The sequence below is a fragment of the Eurytemora carolleeae genome, unplaced genomic scaffold, assembly GCF_000591075.1.
Source record: "Eurytemora carolleeae unplaced genomic scaffold, Eaff_2.0 scaffold32, whole genome shotgun sequence".
Lineage (NCBI taxonomy): Eukaryota > Metazoa > Arthropoda > Copepoda > Calanoida > Temoridae > Eurytemora > Eurytemora carolleeae.
This window is the reverse complement of record NW_019396068.1, coordinates 551,727-572,549: the sequence shown is the minus strand read 5'-3', so window position 1 is coordinate 572,549 and position 20,823 is coordinate 551,727. Positions and strand designations below refer to the sequence as shown.

The following is a 20,823-nucleotide window of genomic DNA, read 5'->3' as shown; positions in this document are numbered from 1 at the left end:
TCACCATCATCAATAACCTTTCGCCGTAAGCCTATACCCTCTTTCATTTTTCGCGAACACTCCCTTTAAAGTTTTAAAAATAAAATGTCTTCTGTCTTATTTTCTTCATTGTCTCAGCAGTAATCACTTGTATCAATTTTTAGATAGAAAAACAATAGAATTAAAATGTAGAAATAATTAAACTTGAAATCAACGATAAACGGTTTCAATTTAATATTCTGGGATTATCATCATCATAGTTGTAAATAAAAGCTGTATAAATTTCTACAGTATGCAGTACAGTATGCAGTACAGTAGATAAGCCATTTCTACACAACATTGAATGTAATACATAAAACCCCATTTTCTTATATTCTTAAAGGGAGTGTTCGCGAAAAATGAAAGGGGGTTTAGGCTTAATGCGATAAAAAAGCGCTTTTGATCGCTACTAATCTTACTTCTATCTGTTGCGTCTGTAAGGAGAAAATTGTTAAAGACGTCTCATACCGAAGAACGTAGTGTCCATACAAATTGAGAAAATTGCAACATGAACACTCCCTTTAATATCTTACTTATACATTCTCTTTTTTATCTATTTAATGAAAAGATGGTTTGTCATTTTTAACATTTTCAATAAAATGTGTGTAATAAAGCAGTTTTTAAAAATATGAATAACATTTCATTAAAAATTTGGTATTTCTGAATTTTTCAATAAACTTGAACACATGTGCGGTAATCAGCAGATTTATAAACATGAACACATGTGCGGTAATCAGCAGATTTATAAACATGAACAAAAACAGATTTACAAAATTTTCAGTTTTAACCATTTCAACACAATGATAGACAGAAACAGCAATGTTAAAACAATAATAATTTTTGAATTATGTAAGTAAATGTGCATCTAATTCTAAATTCTAATATTAAAGGGGAAAAGGCTAAAAAAAATATTTCCTCTCAAATGTCGTCTTTCTTTTGAATTATCAACCAATAAATATTTATTGCGGGACATTGATATTTTTAATGTATTTTTTACAATAAAAATAAGATGAACAAACATGTAGATATACTCTCTTATCTCTGGTCATAACATTACTTTTTGATATGTTGAAATGGTTAAAACACTAGGGGGATGTAATCAATGTATTGAAATGGTTAAAACACTAGAGGGATGTACTTGATGTGTCGAAATGGTTAAAACACTAGGGGGATGTAATCAATGTGTTGAAATGGTTAAAGCACTAGAGGGATGTACTCCATGTGTTGAAATGGTTAAAACACTAGAGGGATGTACTCGATGTACTGATGCACAACATGGCATAATAACAATTAGTAACACCAAATTATCTATTTTTTTAATACTTCAGACACGAACTATCAAAAGCAGCCCCAGACGATGTAATAACTAAAGGTAAAATAGATCACAGCCACTGCAATGAAGACGATGAAAAGTCCAGTTGGTTGTGAATGTCGTCTTCTCTGCTGGTTGTCCCAGTATCTTTCACAAGTAAGATACCAGCAAACCCGACTACTCATCCTCTCTCTCAGCTCCTCAAACTTAGCATCAGAGAGAAATAAGCTCATGTGGTTTACACAGGTATCGATTAGCTTTACACATTTCTCCTTCATTTCCCGCATTTTATTCCGATCACAGCGCGGCGGTGCCACAGAGCAGCTCAAACATTCCGTTGAGTTCTCAGAGAGACGAGAAACAGTTTTTGAAGATTTGATTTCAGTTGATCCTGACTCATGAAATCCACGGCAGGATCCATCTTTGCAGGATCCGCCTTGACATGATCCGTCCTGACATGATCCATCCCTGCAGGATCCGTCCCGGCAGGATCGGGTTTGTCTCAAGGTTGCAGGAGAAGAGAAGGACTCGCTGCTTTCAAGAAGAGCAACAAGCTCTTTAGAGGGAGCTTTGGCAACCTGAAATATTTTAGATATAATAGATGTCTAGAACTAAGATACACTCTGTGGAATAAAAATATACCCTGTACATCTTGAATAAAGATACACCCTGTCCCTGTATACCTGGAAAAAATATACAACATTTTTATGTGGAATCAAGATCACCCTTTATACCTGAAATCAAGATACACCATGTATACCTGGAATCAAGATACCTGGAATCAAGATACGCCCTGTGTAATTGGAATAAAGATACACCCTGTAAACCTGTAATAGAGATACACCCTGTATACCTGGAATACAGATACACCCCGTATGCCTGGAATAAAGCTTTATCCTGTATACCTGGAATAAGATACACCCTGTATACCTGGAATAAAGATACACCCTGTTTACCTGGAATAAAGATACACCCTGTATACCTGGAATACAGATACACCCTGTATACAGTGAGAACCAGAAATCTGTGTACTAGGAAGACGACATTAAAACAAAAATGATGTTTGACGTTGTTACAAAGCAAATAGTTTTACTAGTAACTTTCAAAATCACTTTTTAAGTAAAATTACAATGACCAATTGTATCTCATGTTCATTGGACTTTATAAAGTCATAACTTGAGTTAAAAGTCATCTTTCTATTTCAGAGTTTTCCGGTTCTCACTCTACCTGGAATGTCTGTAGATCGTGTTGAGGTCTGTATGTCCAGGGTCTCCTTCTGACTGATCTCTGGGTTGAGCAGCGTAGGATATCACAGTAGTCTGCCAGGCAGACGGAGAAATCTTCAGGTTCGAACAGGTCCTTGTGACGGTTTGCTATATGGTTCTCCAGGTCATCCTGCAAACAGAGAGAATAAAGATATTTATCCTGGTTCAGAGAATCATAAAGTCTTTCAGGATTACATTGTGTAATTTACGGACTATATCTAATAATATTATCAATTATATCTTTTAAAAATGCAATTTTTTAATTCCCTAGCATTCTGCTAAGATTGAAAAATTCCTTCGATAAGTTCTTATCACGAATAAAATGTTTAGGTTTCTTCTAATTCCTTTCTATTTTCGTGAACACTCCCTTTAGGTTGTTAAAGAATGATTTCTGACTACCTCTTTATTGAATGATTTGCCGCATGCTGATTCCATTCTAGGAATAGCTTTCTCATCTTCATGGCATAGGTTAAACAAAATAACAATTTATAAGTCATTTAAATTTAAGTATCTATTCCTTATTGTAATTTTTTTTTGACAAATTATGACGAAACAAAAATTGCTTTGAAAGGGACTGTAAACGTAATTTCCAACGACCTTCTAATAATAGAGTAGCATGTTTTATTCACGTCGGTACCTTTAAAAGCCTTGTCTGATCAGTTACAGATATTTTTATTTTTGTAAACTGATATTCTCCTAATATTATTCATAGTTAGAATTTCACCCCGAATTTGCGATTATAAAATTGTTTTCCCAGTATAAGGCCTTATCTTTTACATGCATAACAGAGAGAAACATGAACAATATGCATAGGTAAAGGAAATCAAATTTAACTATATTTATAACACTGTTATTTTGGTTCGCAGTGTTATAAAGTTTTTGGACAGAAATTTTCTCTTTATTGAGAAGGTTCAAGTCTTCTTAGATTTAATTTTGTCCTCAGCTTTAGCGAGGGATAAAATATGAACTAAAAAGTAAAAAGGCGAGAACCTTCGAGATATTGAGAAAATTTAAGTTCAAAAACTTTAAAGCACGTCTTGCCAAAATAACAGTGTGATAGTAATTTTATGAAATGTTAATTTGGGTACTTGTCTTATTTCAATGGTCATTTCTAGATCAAATAAGCTTTGAAACAAAGCAGAAGTCAAAATATGAAGTTGATTTCAATCTTATTTTTATTTCAATTGAAAAAAAATATTTTGAAAATCAACACTTTATAGCACACGTGCTGTGCTATAATGTACAGCTAATTTAACTTTCACAATATAGCAAGTAAGAATGATAAAGTACACAATAGTTTCATAAAATAAATTACTCAACAACTTTTTATTAAGATAATTTGAGCTTGTATTTGTAAAAACTTCCAGATTCTCCTTTCTGTGCTGCTTAATTTTTAAGATATCAAATTTTGTAAATCGTAAAAAAAACTTAAAGATGGCATCCTTAAATTCGGATCAACAATCCCGGGGGTCATGTGAGTTCCCACAAAAAAGTTTGGGCCTGATCGGCTTTTATTATAGAACAAAATATTTTATACAAGGCAAATTTTTATTAAAGATTTAGTTTTTGTTGTAAAAATACCTTCTTGCGATCGCTGAGAGTTTTCTGTCACATGAGAACTCTCGTCTCCGTATCCTGGTCCGAAGATTGAAAGGTGCGAAGATCAGAAGAAGGAAGAGTTCCAATATTCTTCTCATCCTAACTCTCTTCAATCTCTTTACTCATCCCAGAATGGAAGTAGTCTGAGATCAGCTGATTCTCCGGAGAATCCATCTTGGCTTTCTACTCTCAAACCAGGAGAGAGAAGGATTCAGGGTGCAGAGGAGGGGGAATTAGGTACAGAGGGAGGGGAAATTAAAACCATTTAAAAATGAGACCGTCATGTGTAAATATAAATAGAAAGGATCGGATCATACCCGCCTCAAACTCTAATTTTCTAATTCCTTAACCAGAAACATTGTAATTTTCCCATCAAAAACTAGATATAATGCCCCAAACTTTTATTTTCTAATCCCTATCTTTACAACCTCTAGATATTTCTAATTTTAACTATTTGAGCTAGCAAAATAAGAAAAACATCCAGGATAATAATAGTCAAAGAATACCCTTTAAACCTTTATTTGATCGTTTTTCAAACTTGAAAAGTTTTTGGTTGTGACATTTCATTATTTATGAAACAATTCATAGAGAAACCACAATTGAAAATACAAAATGAGTATTTTTCAAAGAAAATATTATGGATATCATGCATTTTTGACAAAACAGAGCTGAATCAGTCGTCACTTCTTGATGGGTAACCCTGTATATGTATTATGTACGCCCTTGAGTGCCAAGACCTTAAAAACTGATATTTTCAAGGAAATGGCGCTGGTCATGGCCATTAAGTTTAACGCTCACGTAGACTTGATACTAATTAATGTAATGTTCCTAATCTGATATAATTACAAAATAATTAACTCAATCCAACATTTTCACGGTGTACTTTTAAATTGTTTTAAGCCGCAACTAAAATGTTTGGACTCGTAAAAACCTTACGGAACCTAGTTCCCGAAGCTGTTGTAAATTAAGGGTGAAACCTGTTTTTAACCGAATTAAGAATCTATCTCCAAGATGCTACTCAGAGCTGGGTGTAACCTGCGGATAAAAAAATTACGGGACGATTATTTCGGATCAATTCTATATGTAATAATTGTCCCGTAAACTTTCTAAAGGAAAGATTTTTTTGAAAATTGGTTCTTTAGAATGTTTAAATATAAGTTCATTTCTCCGGTATACACTTTGAACCTACATGCTAGCTTTCTTTTTGTATTCTTCGTAAAGTCTGAGCTTTTATTGATAAAACTTTGAGAATACAAATACACATACAACACATACAATTGGAAATAGCAGAGTTTACATTTCATATCATAGATGATACATGGTATACACATTACACATATTATTGGATAGCGTCTTAAATTAGGGTTTTTTCTATCTAAACTTTTTATTTTCATTTGCTGTTTCTCTGTGATAGGAAACGAAACCATAGAGGAAGTTTTTCTTAGAGTAAAAATAAAAGAAATGGGCCAAGTGTTAGTTTTGGAACTAATGTCCCCTGTAGTGATAAATTCTCTTAGTAACTCACTAATGAGTCTCTCTCATAACGAAGAGATCTGGGATAAATCTCTCTTTTAGCAAAAACATCAGTAAAAAATATCTCTCAGAGCAAACCATCCGTTGTAAAACTCTCTACTAGAAAACAGATCTGAGATAAATCTCACTTAGGGAAAAACATCAAAAACGTCAGTGATAAATATCTCTTAAAGCAAATACGCCAATGTTAAATCTCTCTCAGGACAAACCTGTTAGTGATAAATCTCTAAAAAAGCAAAAATATGAGTGATAAATCTCTCTCAGAGCAAATATGTCAGTAATAAATCTCTCTTACAGAAAACCTATCTATTATGAATCTCTTTCAGAGCAAACTTTTCTGTCTTTTTTGATATTAATAAAGATGGTTGTAATCAGTTTATCCGAACTAAGGAAACGGGCGGAGCACAATGAAGGACGGTTGGAGGATCTGGAGGTGTGTAGAATATTTTTATTAAAATCTAAACATTCAAAAATTTCGAACAAATCTTAGTGTAGGAAAAGAAACGTGTAAAGTAACATTTTTATTTTTTAACGATATTACAATATTTTTAAGATAAAATGTGAGTTATAAAAAACTAAACTTAAATCTTAAATTCTTAGTTCTTTTAATCTGTTACATCAAATTCACTAAATTTGGAAAATTCATGAGAAGGATTCAAATAGTTACAAAAATAACATCATTTAGACTTTTCAAGATTTAATTAAAGTAAGAATTTAAAGGATTGTAAAGACGTTATTTCAAGTATAAAATTCCATTGGAAGAGTGTCATGTCCGATTCACAACCCTAGGAAACTTTGACTGATCAATAGTTGCGAAGTCTATCCTTATTTGATCCAGAGAACGCTTATAATTGTTAATAACTTTGTCTTTGTGTGCAAGCTCTTTTGTATTGAAAAATATTGTTAGTATTATCAATAATATTATTAAATAATATTAATAATATTAATAATATCAATATTATTAATATTTTTAAATAATGTTAATATTATTAATATTATCAATAGTATTATTATTATCAATATTTTTCCATGAGTTCTATACATGTTTTCAAATTGAATTATTAATACCGAGTCCGACAAAGATTTTTGGAATTTTCAGGAAAGTAACTTTTTGTGAAATTGACACTGCATACTTGTGTAACAGTAACACTCACGTTTCCCGGTATGGTTTGCACCAAACTTTAAGCAAAAGATTTCTCCGAAGTCGATAATCAGACAAAGGTGTAAATCAGACATGTTACCTTACCAGTAGAGGTATATACTTAAAATTACATTTATAGACCCTTTGATCTGTTTTCAGGAAGTGTCTCTGCACCAGCTAAACGTGAAAAAGATTGAAAATTTGGACAAATTTTGTCGAAACCTAAAAATTCTTTATCTTCAAGACAACGCCATCTGTAAACTGGAAAACCTTCGACGTCTCAAAAAATTAGGTTTGTTCAAGAAGATTTCTAAAATAAATATTTTGTGAAATTACTTTTTTTTAGAATATTTGAACATTTCGATGAATGCAATAGAACGCATTGAGGGTCTGGAAAGCTGCGAGAGTTTAAGGCATAGATTAATTAACAACATGTCGTCTTTTCAAGATTTGGGGGTTTTCCGTACACGCGGCACGTAACTCCTTTGTGCCTCTGCCTCAGGGTTATTGTGAACGAAAAACCCCTAAATCTTGAAAATACGATATCTAGTGTTCTATCTGTATTTTTATTAATCTATGGTTTAAGGAAACTTGATCTAACCTTAAACTTTATCGGAGAAATTACATCTGCAGGAAGAAGATTTTTTCTTAAATATGATCAATAATAAGGATTGGTTTTCTTAAATATGATCAATAATAAGGATTGGTTTTCTTAAATATGATCGATAATAAGGATTGGTTTTCTTAAATATGATCAATAAAAAGGATTGGTTTCCTTAAATATGATCGATAATAAGGATTGGTTTTTAATTTTTGAGATGATAAAAGGACATTCATCGCAGGGCGGACAAATTAAGACATTCGGAAAGTTACATTAGTTACATAGATATATTCACATTAATCTGGAAGGAACAATGGTATACTATGACTCATTTGATGTACAGCTGCACTCTGCATGTATTGAATGCTGTACAACTTGCTCATAGCTCACGGACAGTCGTAGTACATTTGAATTTCCGAGCCAGGTCAACTTTTACTAAAGTCAGCCCGGTACTTTAAATACGTTTTCAGAGCATTGTTTGCTTTGCAGATTCAATTTCGTTTGGTTTGGTTTGGCACCAAAACCAAAAACGCCAACTTTCAATCTTTTAAAACCGAGTTAAAAATAAATACCTGATAGAAAAAAACTATCTAATCATCCCAGAAAATCTGCGTGAAAATGTGCATCTAGAACAGATATTTTTAACAGGTAACTCATGATAAGATAATATGATTCTAAGTTGATTTTTTTTAGAGAATTTACACTTTAAAGGGACTGTCTATGTAATTTCAAATTTCATGCACGATTCACATCAAACATCAAAGGTCTCTCTGACACTGGGTTGCATAGATAAAAGAAAAGTTTTTGTCAAACCTTAATTCACAGCGCTAAGATTTTTAAAATTTTCTATTTTGAAAAAAATAAATATGTGAATATCCCCTTAGACAAAGACTTAAAAAAGGATACCCCTAAAATTGAGTAGACAATCGCTTTAACAAATTTTGATGTTCATTGTTTAGTTTAAGAATTTCAAGTTCTTCGAAATTGGATTGGATTGCCAGTCGAAATATTTCGAATATATGATTATATATAATTATATATAATTATGAATAATTATGAAACATATCTAAAATGTAGGATTTTTATGAATTACTAGTTTGAGAACCCAGCGTTGCCCAGGGTACTCATAGTTACTTTCGCTGTTTACCCGCACTTGGTTGTAATTTACGATTTTTACATATACAAGTGGAACCACTCAACTTAGAATCTCAAACCCAAGCCTCCCTTTCCCGATCAAAGTCAAGGGATTCCTGAGTTATGATCGGACATCCAAACAAACAAAAAAAGATTACATCTTTATAAATGTAAAGATTACACTACCGGTAACTACTTCGCATGAAAGCAGATATAAAAATGATGATTTAGCAATGTGTTTATTAACTCCAAACACCTATTTTTACAGCTAGGATTGACGGTGCTTAACAAGCGTTAAACTTTAATATTTTTCATTCAGGAAATCCGTGCACATTGTTCAAGTTCTACAGAGAGTTCATCATCCATACACTTCCTAGCATTAGGGTTGGTTTATTCTTTGTTTATTCTTGGTTTATTCTTGGTTTATTCTTGGTTTATTCTTGGTTTATAGCTTAGTTATTTATGAGTTTTTATTAGCTTATTTTTAATCTAATTTAATTAGTTGTTTCACAATATGTAGGTTTATTTTTAAAAATTCTATATATCAGACTATAGATACTTTATAATCTGAGGTCTATTTAAATATCTATCTATAGACTATATATATACTATATATATATATACTATCTATCCAGAGTTTGGATGGAAAGGATGTTGAGAGAAGAGAACGAATTTTAGCAGAGCAAAACTGGACTAGAATCAGGACGAGTATTCTCCAGGTACAGTTTCTTATTCTTACTCCGAACCATAGTAATAGAGTTGAGTTAGTTCTTACCACAAATTCTAATAATCAAATTCTTATATGTTTACATCTAGGCGTAAACCTTTGATATTTCAAACTTAGATTATTTAATCTAACAGAATTCATAGTTTGGGACGACTACGATAATAACAATGCAAGAACCTCGTAGATTTAGTAAAATGTGAAATTAAATATGAAACAATTAAAAATAGTTTCTGATTAAAGCTTGTTCAGGAAGAAGATGAATACAAGGAGAGAAGAAAGATAGAGAAAGAAGAATATAAAAAAGTTCAAGAAAAGAGGAATAACGATTTAAAAGAGGAAGATGTCGTGGAGTGGGGAAAAAAATTCTTTGAGGAGAAGAGTTCGTTTACTCCTGAATCCAGATTAGATCTCCAGGTATACTCCTGAATCCAGATTAGATCTCCAGGTATACTCTTGAATCCAAACTAGATCTCCAGGTATACTCCTGAATCCAGACAAGATCTCCAGGTATACTCCTGAATCAAGTAAGTTATCTGGTTTAATAAAATCTTATATATCCAGGCGGTTTTGGAGCAGATGGAGCAGGAGAAGGAGGAGCAGAGAGGAGACAGGATTGATGAAACCAAGGAGAAGAAGAAAAGAAATATGTTTATGTTGGATGGTCGTCCTTATAGCATTAACGAACCCAGATTAGGGTTCACTCTTCAAGACGAAAGGTAAATTACTTTGATAGTATCTTAATCAATATAAAGTATAAACAATATTTATTCCAGCTCCGAATACCGTCTTCATGTGGAGGTTTACAGATATACTCCGACTGAATCCTTGAACCTGGATATACAACCGAACTATGTTAGATTACATCTAGGAAAGAAGCTCTTCCAACTCAGGTAAGCATGGGGTTAAACAAAATCAGAGATGGATGAAGACTGCTATTACTTAAAAATACATAATTGCCAGCTCAAATCAGTTTTACTCAAATACAAATGGTTTCAATATACTGATTAAAATTAATTCCACGCATTTCTGCAAATTCATTTAAGCGAAAGGTTTTTGCAGGAGTACATTTGTTCTTTTCATATACAGGGTGTCCCACGAAACATGACAATAGCAAGACGACTTGAAAGTCGTCTTTGATATTTGAATTTATTTGTGACATTTAGTCTTCTATCTACTTTAACATGTATGATTCTTGAAACAATTATCACATAATTCTCCTAGCCCTGGCATTTCCAAAAAGTGGTCTGCGTTTTTGTGTGCTTTCAATATTACCGAAGATATAAAGAGTTTGGTTCAGATTTCAATTTTGTGAAATAAAAGCCTGAAAATCTTCATAACGAAATTCTTCATATCTCGGGCAATATTGAAAGCACAAAAAAGGCAGACCACATTTTGGAAATGGCAGGACAGGGGAATTTTGTGATTACTATCTCTAGAAATTACTTCTAAAATTAGGTTGACAAATAAACGCAGCAAATCATATAGAAAATCAAGACGACATTCAAGTCGTCTTGCATACTGTCATGTTTCGTGGGACACCCTGTATTAAGAATTATTTTAATCTTACCCTGGTTTAGCGTGAATCTATTAAAATCTTCCATTAAAATTACTATGATTGCCGGCAGGGGGCCACATGAAAATAAAAAGCAAAAAAAGTTTTCACACAATGAATCTAACTGTAATATGAATAACTAGGCTTTTAGAGCGCTTCGCGCCCCCTTTCATGTAAATGATTTTAACTTTTAACTGTTTCTCTGAAAGTCGGCCATGTTTAATCATTTTCAAATTTTGGCAGATTTTTCTTTTCGAGTTGGCGGATTTTCAAAAAAAAAATTTCTGCTACATGCCAGGATTTCTTGCTCCCAATTTTGATGTTCCATAAACCTTCCCTGAGCCCGAAATTTAAAAGAGTATCGTTGAACGAAACTCCCGAGTTTCCTTTTTGGGGTCTTAAGATTTGTGTAGATTTTGATTTAAGATATTCGAAAAAAATGGAGAATATAAACAAACTGAAAAAAATAATATTTCATTACAAAAATACTGATATTCACAAAAATGCCTAAACCCATTCGTGAAACCCGGGTTTTAAAACTGGTTTTCATAACGATACCCTGTCTTAAGTTTTGGGCTCTGGGTCCTGTGAAGAACCACCAATGAGGTTATAGTAAATAGAGTGATGATGTACGCTATTCCTTTACTAGCTGTACAGGCCACCCGGGTTTTGTGAAAATCAATATTTTTATTATGAAATATTATTTTATTTAGTTTCTTCATATTCTCCATTTTTCCGGATCTCTTAGATCAAAATCTACACAAATGTTAAGACCCCAAAAAGGAGACTCGGGAGTTTCGTTCAACGATACATTTCTAAGTTTTGCCCTCTGGGTCCCACACAAAATTTGGACCCGATCGGTTCAGCCGTTTTGACGTTTATTGGATACAAACGAACAGACAAACAGACAGACAACCAAAGTATATATATAGATTAGGGTTAAAAATGAATTTAACTTGCTGTAATTAATGTTGTGGTATCTGTATCTAGGTTGGAGGAGGAGATCAAACCTGATTCAAGTTCAGCTCAGAGATCTCAAACCACGGGATTCCTTCTCATCATCCTTCCTAAAGCTAGTTCTACAATCTCTGCTACCGGAGAAACAAACCCTGAACCTCGTCCCGCTCCGGCCTCAAACTATCTAGAGGTCGATTCTAGGAAAGGGAAAAATATGGATTTCAGTCGGATATATGACCCGGAGCAACTAGAACTAGAGGATCTACCAGATCTGGAATATATTGGCTCTCAAGAAAATAATATTTAGAAATAAATGTTAAACCTCAAATATAATTAATATTTATTAATGAATGAAAAAATTGTTTTATATTAATATGTACTTGGTTGAACCTATAAGTTCATGTAAAGGTTCTAATTAGTAACCCACAGGTTAGAATTAGATTCTCAGTAAAAAGCACAAATATGATTAAAATATCTAACAGAACCTTGTAAATCGTGCATAGTCAGCATTTTCTCAAAATTATCGATTTTCAAAGTGTCCTTCTTCTAAAAACAGTTCGGAGAATAATAAAATTAAATCAACTGTTAACGTGATTGACATTAGATTAAAAAGTATCATGACGGATTCACAACAGTACTCTGTAAACCATTATCTTATAATGATGTGAAAGCGTCCTTTTTTCAGCTTGGAAAGGGATAAATTCGGACAGTTTCCTCTTTTGTTTTGCAGTAGAAATCCGAGAGACATTTGGTATGGAAACCACAAACGATTAATTAAAGTTAAAACAATCATTCTCGATCATAAAAAGCTGTGAAGAATACCGATATAACTCGGAGAGCATAAATGAAGTCTCTTGAAGATCTTGAAGTATAACTAGCTCGAGTGCCCGGTATTAAATTAGCTGAAGTGCCAGCCCCGTAGGATTTAAAAAGTAAAAAAAATGTAAGTGCATGTCATCACCCCCCCCCCTTAGGATATACCATGGGTTCCCTCAAAGTAATGTAATGTCAGCCAATTTAGAGCATTCTTTAGCCCAGCATAGCCTAGCAAACATATGAATATAAATATATGAGCGAATAGATTTATAAATATAATGTAACACAATGAGGGTGGAATTTATAAAGGATAGAGAGGAACTTGAACTCTCCTGGTTCAACTACTTCTCTACATTCATAAATTTCAAACTGGATTTTTTTCTAAATCGTGACTCGGACTTTTTATATAAAGTTAAATATCAAAACCTTCAGAAAACGGACCATTGTTAATCACATAAATATTTACAATGTAACAATATGAATTTTATGTTAAATTGTATGGATTCGTGGCAGCGTGAGCTTAGTTATGACATTTGTTGTTTTAAAAAACAAATTGATTTAAATTAGTTAAGTTTAACCACCGTTTAGAGTAATATATCTCTAGCCTTTACTTATTTATTACATGAGAGTTTATATAAAGTTTAACCTGTATACAAGGGGAGGGGGAGATAAGGTGAAGGAGAGGGGGGAGTAAAGAGCAAGGATAGAAGATGTGTATTAAAGATACATATTTACAAGAATTACTGTGAAATTTAGGGTTGGATAACGATTAATATAATGTCTATTATTATGTATTATGATTAATTATACTTCGTTATTTAGTTTAACCACGGTAATGATTAATTTCATCTTTCAGGAAATAATAAATATAATATTATGTATCATTAACAACTATAGTGAATTAGGACAATATCAGAAATTATGGATTTTTACGTTTCATCCTAGGATACAAACTGGAACCCAGGACACAAGCTTAAACCTAGGATACAAACTGGAACCCAGGATACAAACTGAACCTAGGATACAAACTAGAACCTAGGATACAAACTAGAACCTAGGATACAAACTGGAATCTAGGATACAAACTGGAACCTAGGATACAAACTAGAACCTAGGATACAAGCTGGAATCTAGGATACAAACTGGAATCTAGGATACAAACTGGAACCTAGGATAAAAACTAGAACCTAGGATACAAACTTGAACATAGGATACAAACTAGAATCTAGGATACAAACTGGAACCTAGGATACAAACTAGAACCTAGGATACAAACTTGAACCTAGGATACAAACTTGAACCTAGGATACAAACTTGAACCTAGAATACAAGCTGGAACCTAGGATACAAACTTGAACCTAGGATACAAACTTGAACCTAGGATACAAACTTGAACGTATGATACAAACTAGAACCTAGGATACAAACTGGAATCTAGGATACAAACTGGAACCCGGGATACAAACTTGAACGGTTTGAACCTAGGATACAAACTGGAAACTAGGATACAAACTAGAATCTAGTATACAAAATGGAACCTAGGATACAAACTAGAATCTAGGATACAAACTTGAACCTGGGATACAAACTAGAACCTAGGATACAAACTAGAACCCAGGATACAAACTGGAACCTAGGATACAAACTGGAACCCGGGAAACAAACTTAAACCTAGGATACAAACTGGAACATAGGATACAAACTGGAACCTTGGATACAAACTGGAACCCAGGATACAAACTAGAACCCGGGATACAAACTTAAACATAGGATACAAACTTAAACATAGGATACAAACTGAAACCTAGGATACAAACTGGAACCTAGGATACAAGCTGAAACCTAGGATACAAACGGGAACCTAGGATACAAACTGGAACCCAGATTACAAACTGAAACCCAGGATACAAATTGGAACCCAGCATGAAAGCTGAAACCTATCATAAAAACTGGAACCCAGAATGCAAGCTGGTACCAAACAAATCTAGGATACAAACTTGAGGCAAGGATAATCTAAACCTTAGTATATAGTGCAATACCTATGTGTCTGTGTGTCTAACTTCAGTGTTTGTTTGACTGAGAAAGAATAATAGAACAAGAGAATCACAAGGTGTGACGAAGGGTAGAGTTATCAACTCAGAAACTAATCGGATCTAGACGAGTGACAAGTTTATCAAACCTTCTCTGGGTTATCTCTGCACACAGAACCACAGTGGAATAAGCAAGGCACACTGGAGATTTAACTCAGAATTAAGAAATTCTTTCTACAAATAGATAAAACCAAATTCATGACTTGTAAATCCTTCCTTTATTTCTCTCTACATGTAGATCCGTATACAATACAGGATTAATCAAACCTTCTCTTCGTTCTCTCTACATGTAGATCCGTATTCAATGTAGGATTAATCAACCCTACTCTTGGTTCTCTCTACATGTAGATCCGTATACAATACAGGATTAATCAACCCTTCTCTTGGTTCTCTCTAAATGTAGATCCGTATTCAATGTAGGATTAATCAACCCTTCTCTTGGTTCTCTCTAAATGTAGATCCGTATACTATACAGGATTAATCAACCCTTCTCTTCGTTCTCTGTACATGTAGATCCGTATACTATACAGGATTAATCAACCCTTCTCTTGGTTCTCTCTACATGTAGGTCCGTATACTATACAGGATTAATCAAACCTTCTCTTGGTTCTCTCTACATGTAGATCCGTATTCAATGTAGGATTAATCAACCCTTCTCTTGGTTCTCTCTACATGTAGATCCGTATACAATACAGGATTAATCAACCCTTCTCTTCGTTCTCTCTACATGTAGATCCGTATACTATACAGGATTAATCAAACCTTCTCTTGGTTCTCTCTTGAACCAAGTTTAAACTGTTCGATAACTGTAAAAAACTTAAACTGCTGAACAACAAAAGAACTGCTGAAGAAATAAAGTTGAAATGCCTGGAACTTGTCTAAACCAAAGAGAGTTTAATATTCAATTGAAGTTAAACTAATTGAATCTAATTAAATATTAAATATTAAATATTAAATAAAAACACCTTGACCATATCTTGAACAGGAAGTAGTGGACTTAAGAAAAATAACGGAATTGAATTTTAAACAAACTTAAATGTTTTAGTCCGTATATCTGATCAAACTTATAATAGTTCATCTAATAGAGTTTATAGTTTGAAATATCGATAGTCTACGACATCGGGGTGCAAATAAATATGGATTAGAAAAATAGAGTTTGTGGCAAAACCTCAAAGAAGAAAATAAATTTTATCTAAACGTTTATTTTCTAACTGTCCATATACTCATTAATTTGTTCTATTAATCAAATTCTTGTAATCTAAAAATTGTAAATGACTGTGTGAGTAAGAACAATGGGACGGAATAGCGTCATTATATCCCTATCATGTATTGGACATTAATCTTCATTCCTAATCCGCGTAAACCTTTGTCTGTGCTTCAGAGTAGACCCGGAGACTAGGATTTCTTCCCAACCTTGAACCAAGACTTAAATCCTAATTAATTAATGTTCGTCTAATTCTGCGGTTTTTAAAATCAACGCAGAAACCATTCTCCACGAAACAACGGTCTGTTTGTAACTTCTATTGTAAGTTAATAAGTATACAGTGTGTCCCAATAAATAAGAGAGTTGAATTTAGCACAAATTACAAAGACTGTAGATTTTTCGTTTTGTTTTTGATTTCGTTGGTTTTGTAGGGCTTTTAAGTTTTGATTATTTAAACCGCTTTCTTTGGTATTTGATAACTTTTAATTAAAAGATTAAAGCTTAACTGAGTTTAATACAGTCAAACAAACTTAGATGTATTTATGAATTAGTTTACTTACTTTTTTTCTTATAAAGTAAAGAAGATTCTTAAACTTTTTTACACCTAATTATCTTCTATAGAGGAACTTATTACTTGAGGACCTTTGAAATTTCAAACGAAGATCAAAGTTTTACTTTCAGAGATATAGGGATTAGAAATCAAGATTTTAGAGAGAGTATTTAGTTCAGTATATTTGTTGGGAGTCGGACTGCCTGTACATAATTATGACGGTTCTTCTGAGTTTTATCTATTTCTGACTCCTCTGTCACGGTTGCTGAGCACGGTGGTCAGGCGGGGGCGCGTTCTACACACAAACCCGGAGAATAGAAGAGTTGGCAGTTAAAGAAGAGAACTGATGAAGTTGACTGCTGGATACAGAGTCTAGTCATTAGTTAGATCAAACACAGATTTTGCAATAAAATAATTTGCGGATTTTTAGGAAAAGATTATTCGGTGTTTTACTTCTGAACTTTTGGCGATAAAAGTAGACCGTTGAACGGTTTGATTTGGTAGATGTTCACTACTTGAGGGTAGTGTAGGGGCTGTAAATGATTTCCTCACTAGAAAAAGAATACATTAAACCGAGCAGTTTTAGACATCTTGACACCAGTCAAAAACATCTGAACATAATCAACTCAGAAACAGCCGGAAATCTTTGGTTCGTTTCCAGCCTTCTCCCGTCCTTGATCAGCTATTGTATCTCCTGGTACCTGGAGACTTCTCCGTTCTTCTCCTTCATCCTCTTCCCGTTCGTCAGATTCTCAATTGAAATCATCCTGAACGACTTCCTAGGATTCAGCATGCAAGCAGCTTTAACCGCTATCTATAAGTTTACTACACCCCGGAGTACCCAGAGCTCTCCTGAACCTCAGAAAGGATGTGCGGGTTTACTCCAAGAGCTGGTTCGGAACCAGGAGAAAACTATGTTCTACACAGTAACAGTTAATCCTACTCCATCAAAAGAACAGGAGACTAAAACAGCTCCAAATCTTAAGGTATGTTATATTTGTAAGTATATATATATTATACAATTATATATTTATATATGAATTTAATTTTCATAATTATAATGGCTTGTTAAAGCTAACTTTAAATAAATATAACTTTTATGCATTTAATTGCCGACCCTAATATTCCACTTTTAGAAAAATCTGGGTTTACCATTTCTCCCTCGTCTTCAACTTGTGCGGTCGTCCTTGGTCTTCTAAATTGTTTAATTTCCCAGATTGTTTATTTTCTTAATTGTTTGGTTTACCTGATTGTTTGGGGTTTTTAAGATTGTTTGTTTTACCTGATTGTTTGGTTCTATAGATTGTTTGGTTTTCCAGACTGTTTGGTTTTCCAGACAGTGTGGTTTACCAACCCGTGTGGTTTTCCAGATTGTTTGGTTTTCCAGACCGTGTGGTTTTCCAGATTGTTTGGTTTTCCAGACCGTGTGGTTTACCAGATTGTTTGGTTTTCCAGATTTGGTTTTCCAGACCGTGTGGTTTACAAATTGTTTGGTTTTCCAGACCGTGTGGCGGTTTACCAGATTGTTTGGTTTTCCAACTTGTTTGTTTTATTTGTGTTGCATCTTGTTGCGGTATGAATTGATAAATATTTTGTTTTCTGCTAATTTAATTTTAAATTGCAAAAATATAAAATTTTGATTCATTCATTGCATTCCAATAGATATTATTTAATTTCAAATTAAACAATTTTACAAATGTTTTGCCAAAAAATGTATTCAAATATGAAATGAAACCTATTCAAGCAAAACGTATAGTTATTTTTTGGCGGCATACAAATTTTATGGAATTATGTTAAAATACTATTTTATATTTCGTGCAGCGTATGGTTTATGCCTTTCAATTTTCAACCAATTTGACATAATTAACTTTTATTATTTTTCAGTGGAAGTGCGCGTGCGCGCTGAGCAAATCCCAGTCTGTGATAAAGCGCACCAACTCCAACTCAACGCGGTACTACTCCATCACCTATATCGGAGAAATAGACTTTGACCAATCCGTCCCTGATGGACTAACCCCATCTAGCGGCGGGACGGAGAGAGAATATTCTCCGGTTCGGATTTATATAAACTCTTGATTTAAAAATGGTTTCAGAAAGCAAATTCTTGTTTTCTTATAAACAGAAAATTATAAAAAATTTACAGAAAATATGACTTTCTGAAAAGATTTCCCCAATCTTGATGTTTATATTTTGTGACTGTACAAAATGTGTTGCATCGCATGTACATGATGATTGTGTACATACATCAAAAACAGTGGTACATAAAGTACTAGGTGATAATAATTACAGTGTATAATTGATAAAGCTTAATTATATAAGTGTATTTATTTGATTTTATAAATAAAAAATCATAAAACACTAAAATAATCATTGGTCATTTTTAAGAAAGAATTTGAAACATCGAATCTCAGAAGAAATGTGAGTCCCAAAGTTTTGATTACATTCGCCATTTTTTGTAAACGAATTTAAAAGAGGAAAATATCATCATTTTTTAACAATGTATATATTTGATCTATTTTGATTAAAATCATTTAAATTATTTGGCATATCTGGACTATAACTGTTAGATACGTTCATAGAAGGTTTGGTCAACTGACGAAGGTTTGACTAGAAGGTTGGGAAAGGTAGAACTTAAGCGTAATTAAAGTCTGATTCACTATGGTACTCTCTAAAACTTTTTATGATCAAGAATGAATGAAAAATCCTTATTTTCTAATTGAAAATTGGTTCCAGGTCTTAGAACGGTAGAGATTAAAATCATGGCTGTTCTTCTTGGTAAATATTTCATCTTTAGGATTCTTGAACGTTGAAATTTGTAAAAATCTAAATTTTTATATCTTAGACAACACTTATAAAATTTAGCTTTTTGGAAAGCCTTTAACATAAGGAAACGAATTGCACAAGTTTTGCGAAAAAAAATTGCAAATCTTTTTGCAAACAACCTGTCAAAAGAAATTTGCACATTTTTAGTTTTTCTTGATTAAAATTCAGGTTATTTAAAATTTTGCAAAATTTTTTCATATTTAAAATGGCATGGTCAAAGGCTTTTCAAAAATGCATAATTTTTCATTTTTTGGACAAACTTTTTTTGCAAACATTTTTACTAAAAAACTGGATTTTGCGATAAAAAATTCAATTGTTTCAAATTTGCAATTTTTTTTGCAGATTCTAAAAGTAGAGCACAACCGCTTTCCAATGATGTATCTTTTGTCATATTTGGACATCAAACATGGGAATTAGAGGGGGGAGGGTCAAATTGACCCAACCCCCCAACCCCAGCATATCCTGGTTTTCAAGTACCCCAGCAGAGATAGGGTTAATCTAATCTTGATAAACGTTTCTATTTAATGGTCCATTTGTTTTATTTGAAATGTGCACAAAGCAGTTTTATTCTGATGTGCGCTACGAGCATCTTCGTCAAATACTGATAAACTGAACTTGATATAGTTCTAAACATGGGAAAAAAAACTTATAAATTTAAACCTTTTTGATCAAACCTTGTTAAATGTTTCTGTTTATTGTTCCTGCAATTATAATGCAGAAGAAATGTCTCCGAAACTTAGAAAAACAAATGTTGTTTTAGTTTCAAGTTTAAACCCTATAAACCTAACGTTTTTTTCTAGAACCTTATTAACTATACAAATTGCTGTAGTATTAGATATAGCCCATATATTTGTAAAATCTGTTTTTCGTAATCTTAAACCTATCTGAATTATGCATGTAAATCCTATTAAAACCAAATATCTTAACAAAAATAAAAAATATTTCCAAAAAAAGGTTGGGAAGTGGTTTAAATTGAATGTTCTATATTAGGAAAAGGTTTAAACTGAAAATTCTAGGATTAGAAGTGGTTTAAACTAAATTTTTCTTAAACTTAATGTTTCAGGTTGGGAAATGGTTTAAACTTAATATTCTTGATTGAAAAGTGGTTTAAACTGAATATTCAAGGTTGAAAAGTGGTTTAAACTGAATGTTCTATACAGATTTGAATTTGTTTTCAAGAATTCTTGATCCATTTAAAATATGATATATCAAAGTTGACCATCTCTTTCCACTTAAATGGACAATTGTGCTCATTTAGAATAATATATATTATTTCTAAGATGCAAAAATTTAGAAACGAAATATTTTCCGAAATGGAACAGCTATAATTTTAATCTCTACACTTTTCTGAGTTTATATAGTCTTTTTTACTTAGAATGCCCAATCCTTACTTTTATATTTGATGAGTTTTTAAATCCTTTTCTCGGTTAAGAGTTAAAACAAAGAGAAATAATAGAAAATGAAAAGTTACAAAAAAAGAAGGAAAAAATTGCAGAAAAGA

At 32.8% G+C, this 20,823-nt stretch overlaps 3 protein-coding genes across 3 annotated transcripts; 2 read left to right on the top strand and 1 right to left on the bottom strand.

The window, feature by feature from the left end:
- Window positions 1–1,312: 1,312 nt before the first annotated feature.
- LOC111711073 (uncharacterized) lies at window positions 1,313–4,368 on the bottom strand. Its single transcript, XM_023485324.1, has 4 exons — window positions 4,299–4,368; window positions 2,995–3,050; window positions 2,558–2,725; window positions 1,313–1,908 (listed from the first exon to the last, which is right to left on the bottom strand). Exons 1-4 carry the CDS (start codon window positions 4,366–4,368, stop codon window positions 1,357–1,359), a joined length of 846 nt encoding a protein of 281 aa, XP_023341092.1. The 3' UTR covers window positions 1,313–1,356.
- Window positions 4,369–4,724: 356 nt separating this feature from the next.
- LOC111710652 (protein tilB homolog) lies at window positions 4,725–12,167 on the top strand. The gene is made up of 11 exons (XM_023484771.1): window positions 4,725–6,160; window positions 7,028–7,160; window positions 7,215–7,281; window positions 7,455–7,505; window positions 8,077–8,117; window positions 8,923–8,987; window positions 9,239–9,322; window positions 9,580–9,744; window positions 9,892–10,046; window positions 10,104–10,220; window positions 11,873–12,167. Exons 1-11 carry the CDS (start codon window positions 5,999–6,001, stop codon window positions 12,144–12,146), a joined length of 1,314 nt encoding a protein of 437 aa, XP_023340539.1. The 5' UTR covers window positions 4,725–5,998; the 3' UTR covers window positions 12,147–12,167.
- Window positions 12,168–16,819: 4,652 nt separating this feature from the next.
- Window positions 16,820–18,868, top strand: LOC111710903 (uncharacterized). The gene is made up of 2 exons (XM_023485097.1): window positions 16,820–17,485; window positions 18,384–18,868. The coding sequence occupies exons 1-2, from the start codon at window positions 17,039–17,041 to the stop codon at window positions 18,573–18,575; spliced, it is 639 nt and encodes a 212-aa protein (XP_023340865.1). The 5' UTR covers window positions 16,820–17,038; the 3' UTR covers window positions 18,576–18,868.
- Window positions 18,869–20,823: the final 1,955 nt, after the last annotated feature.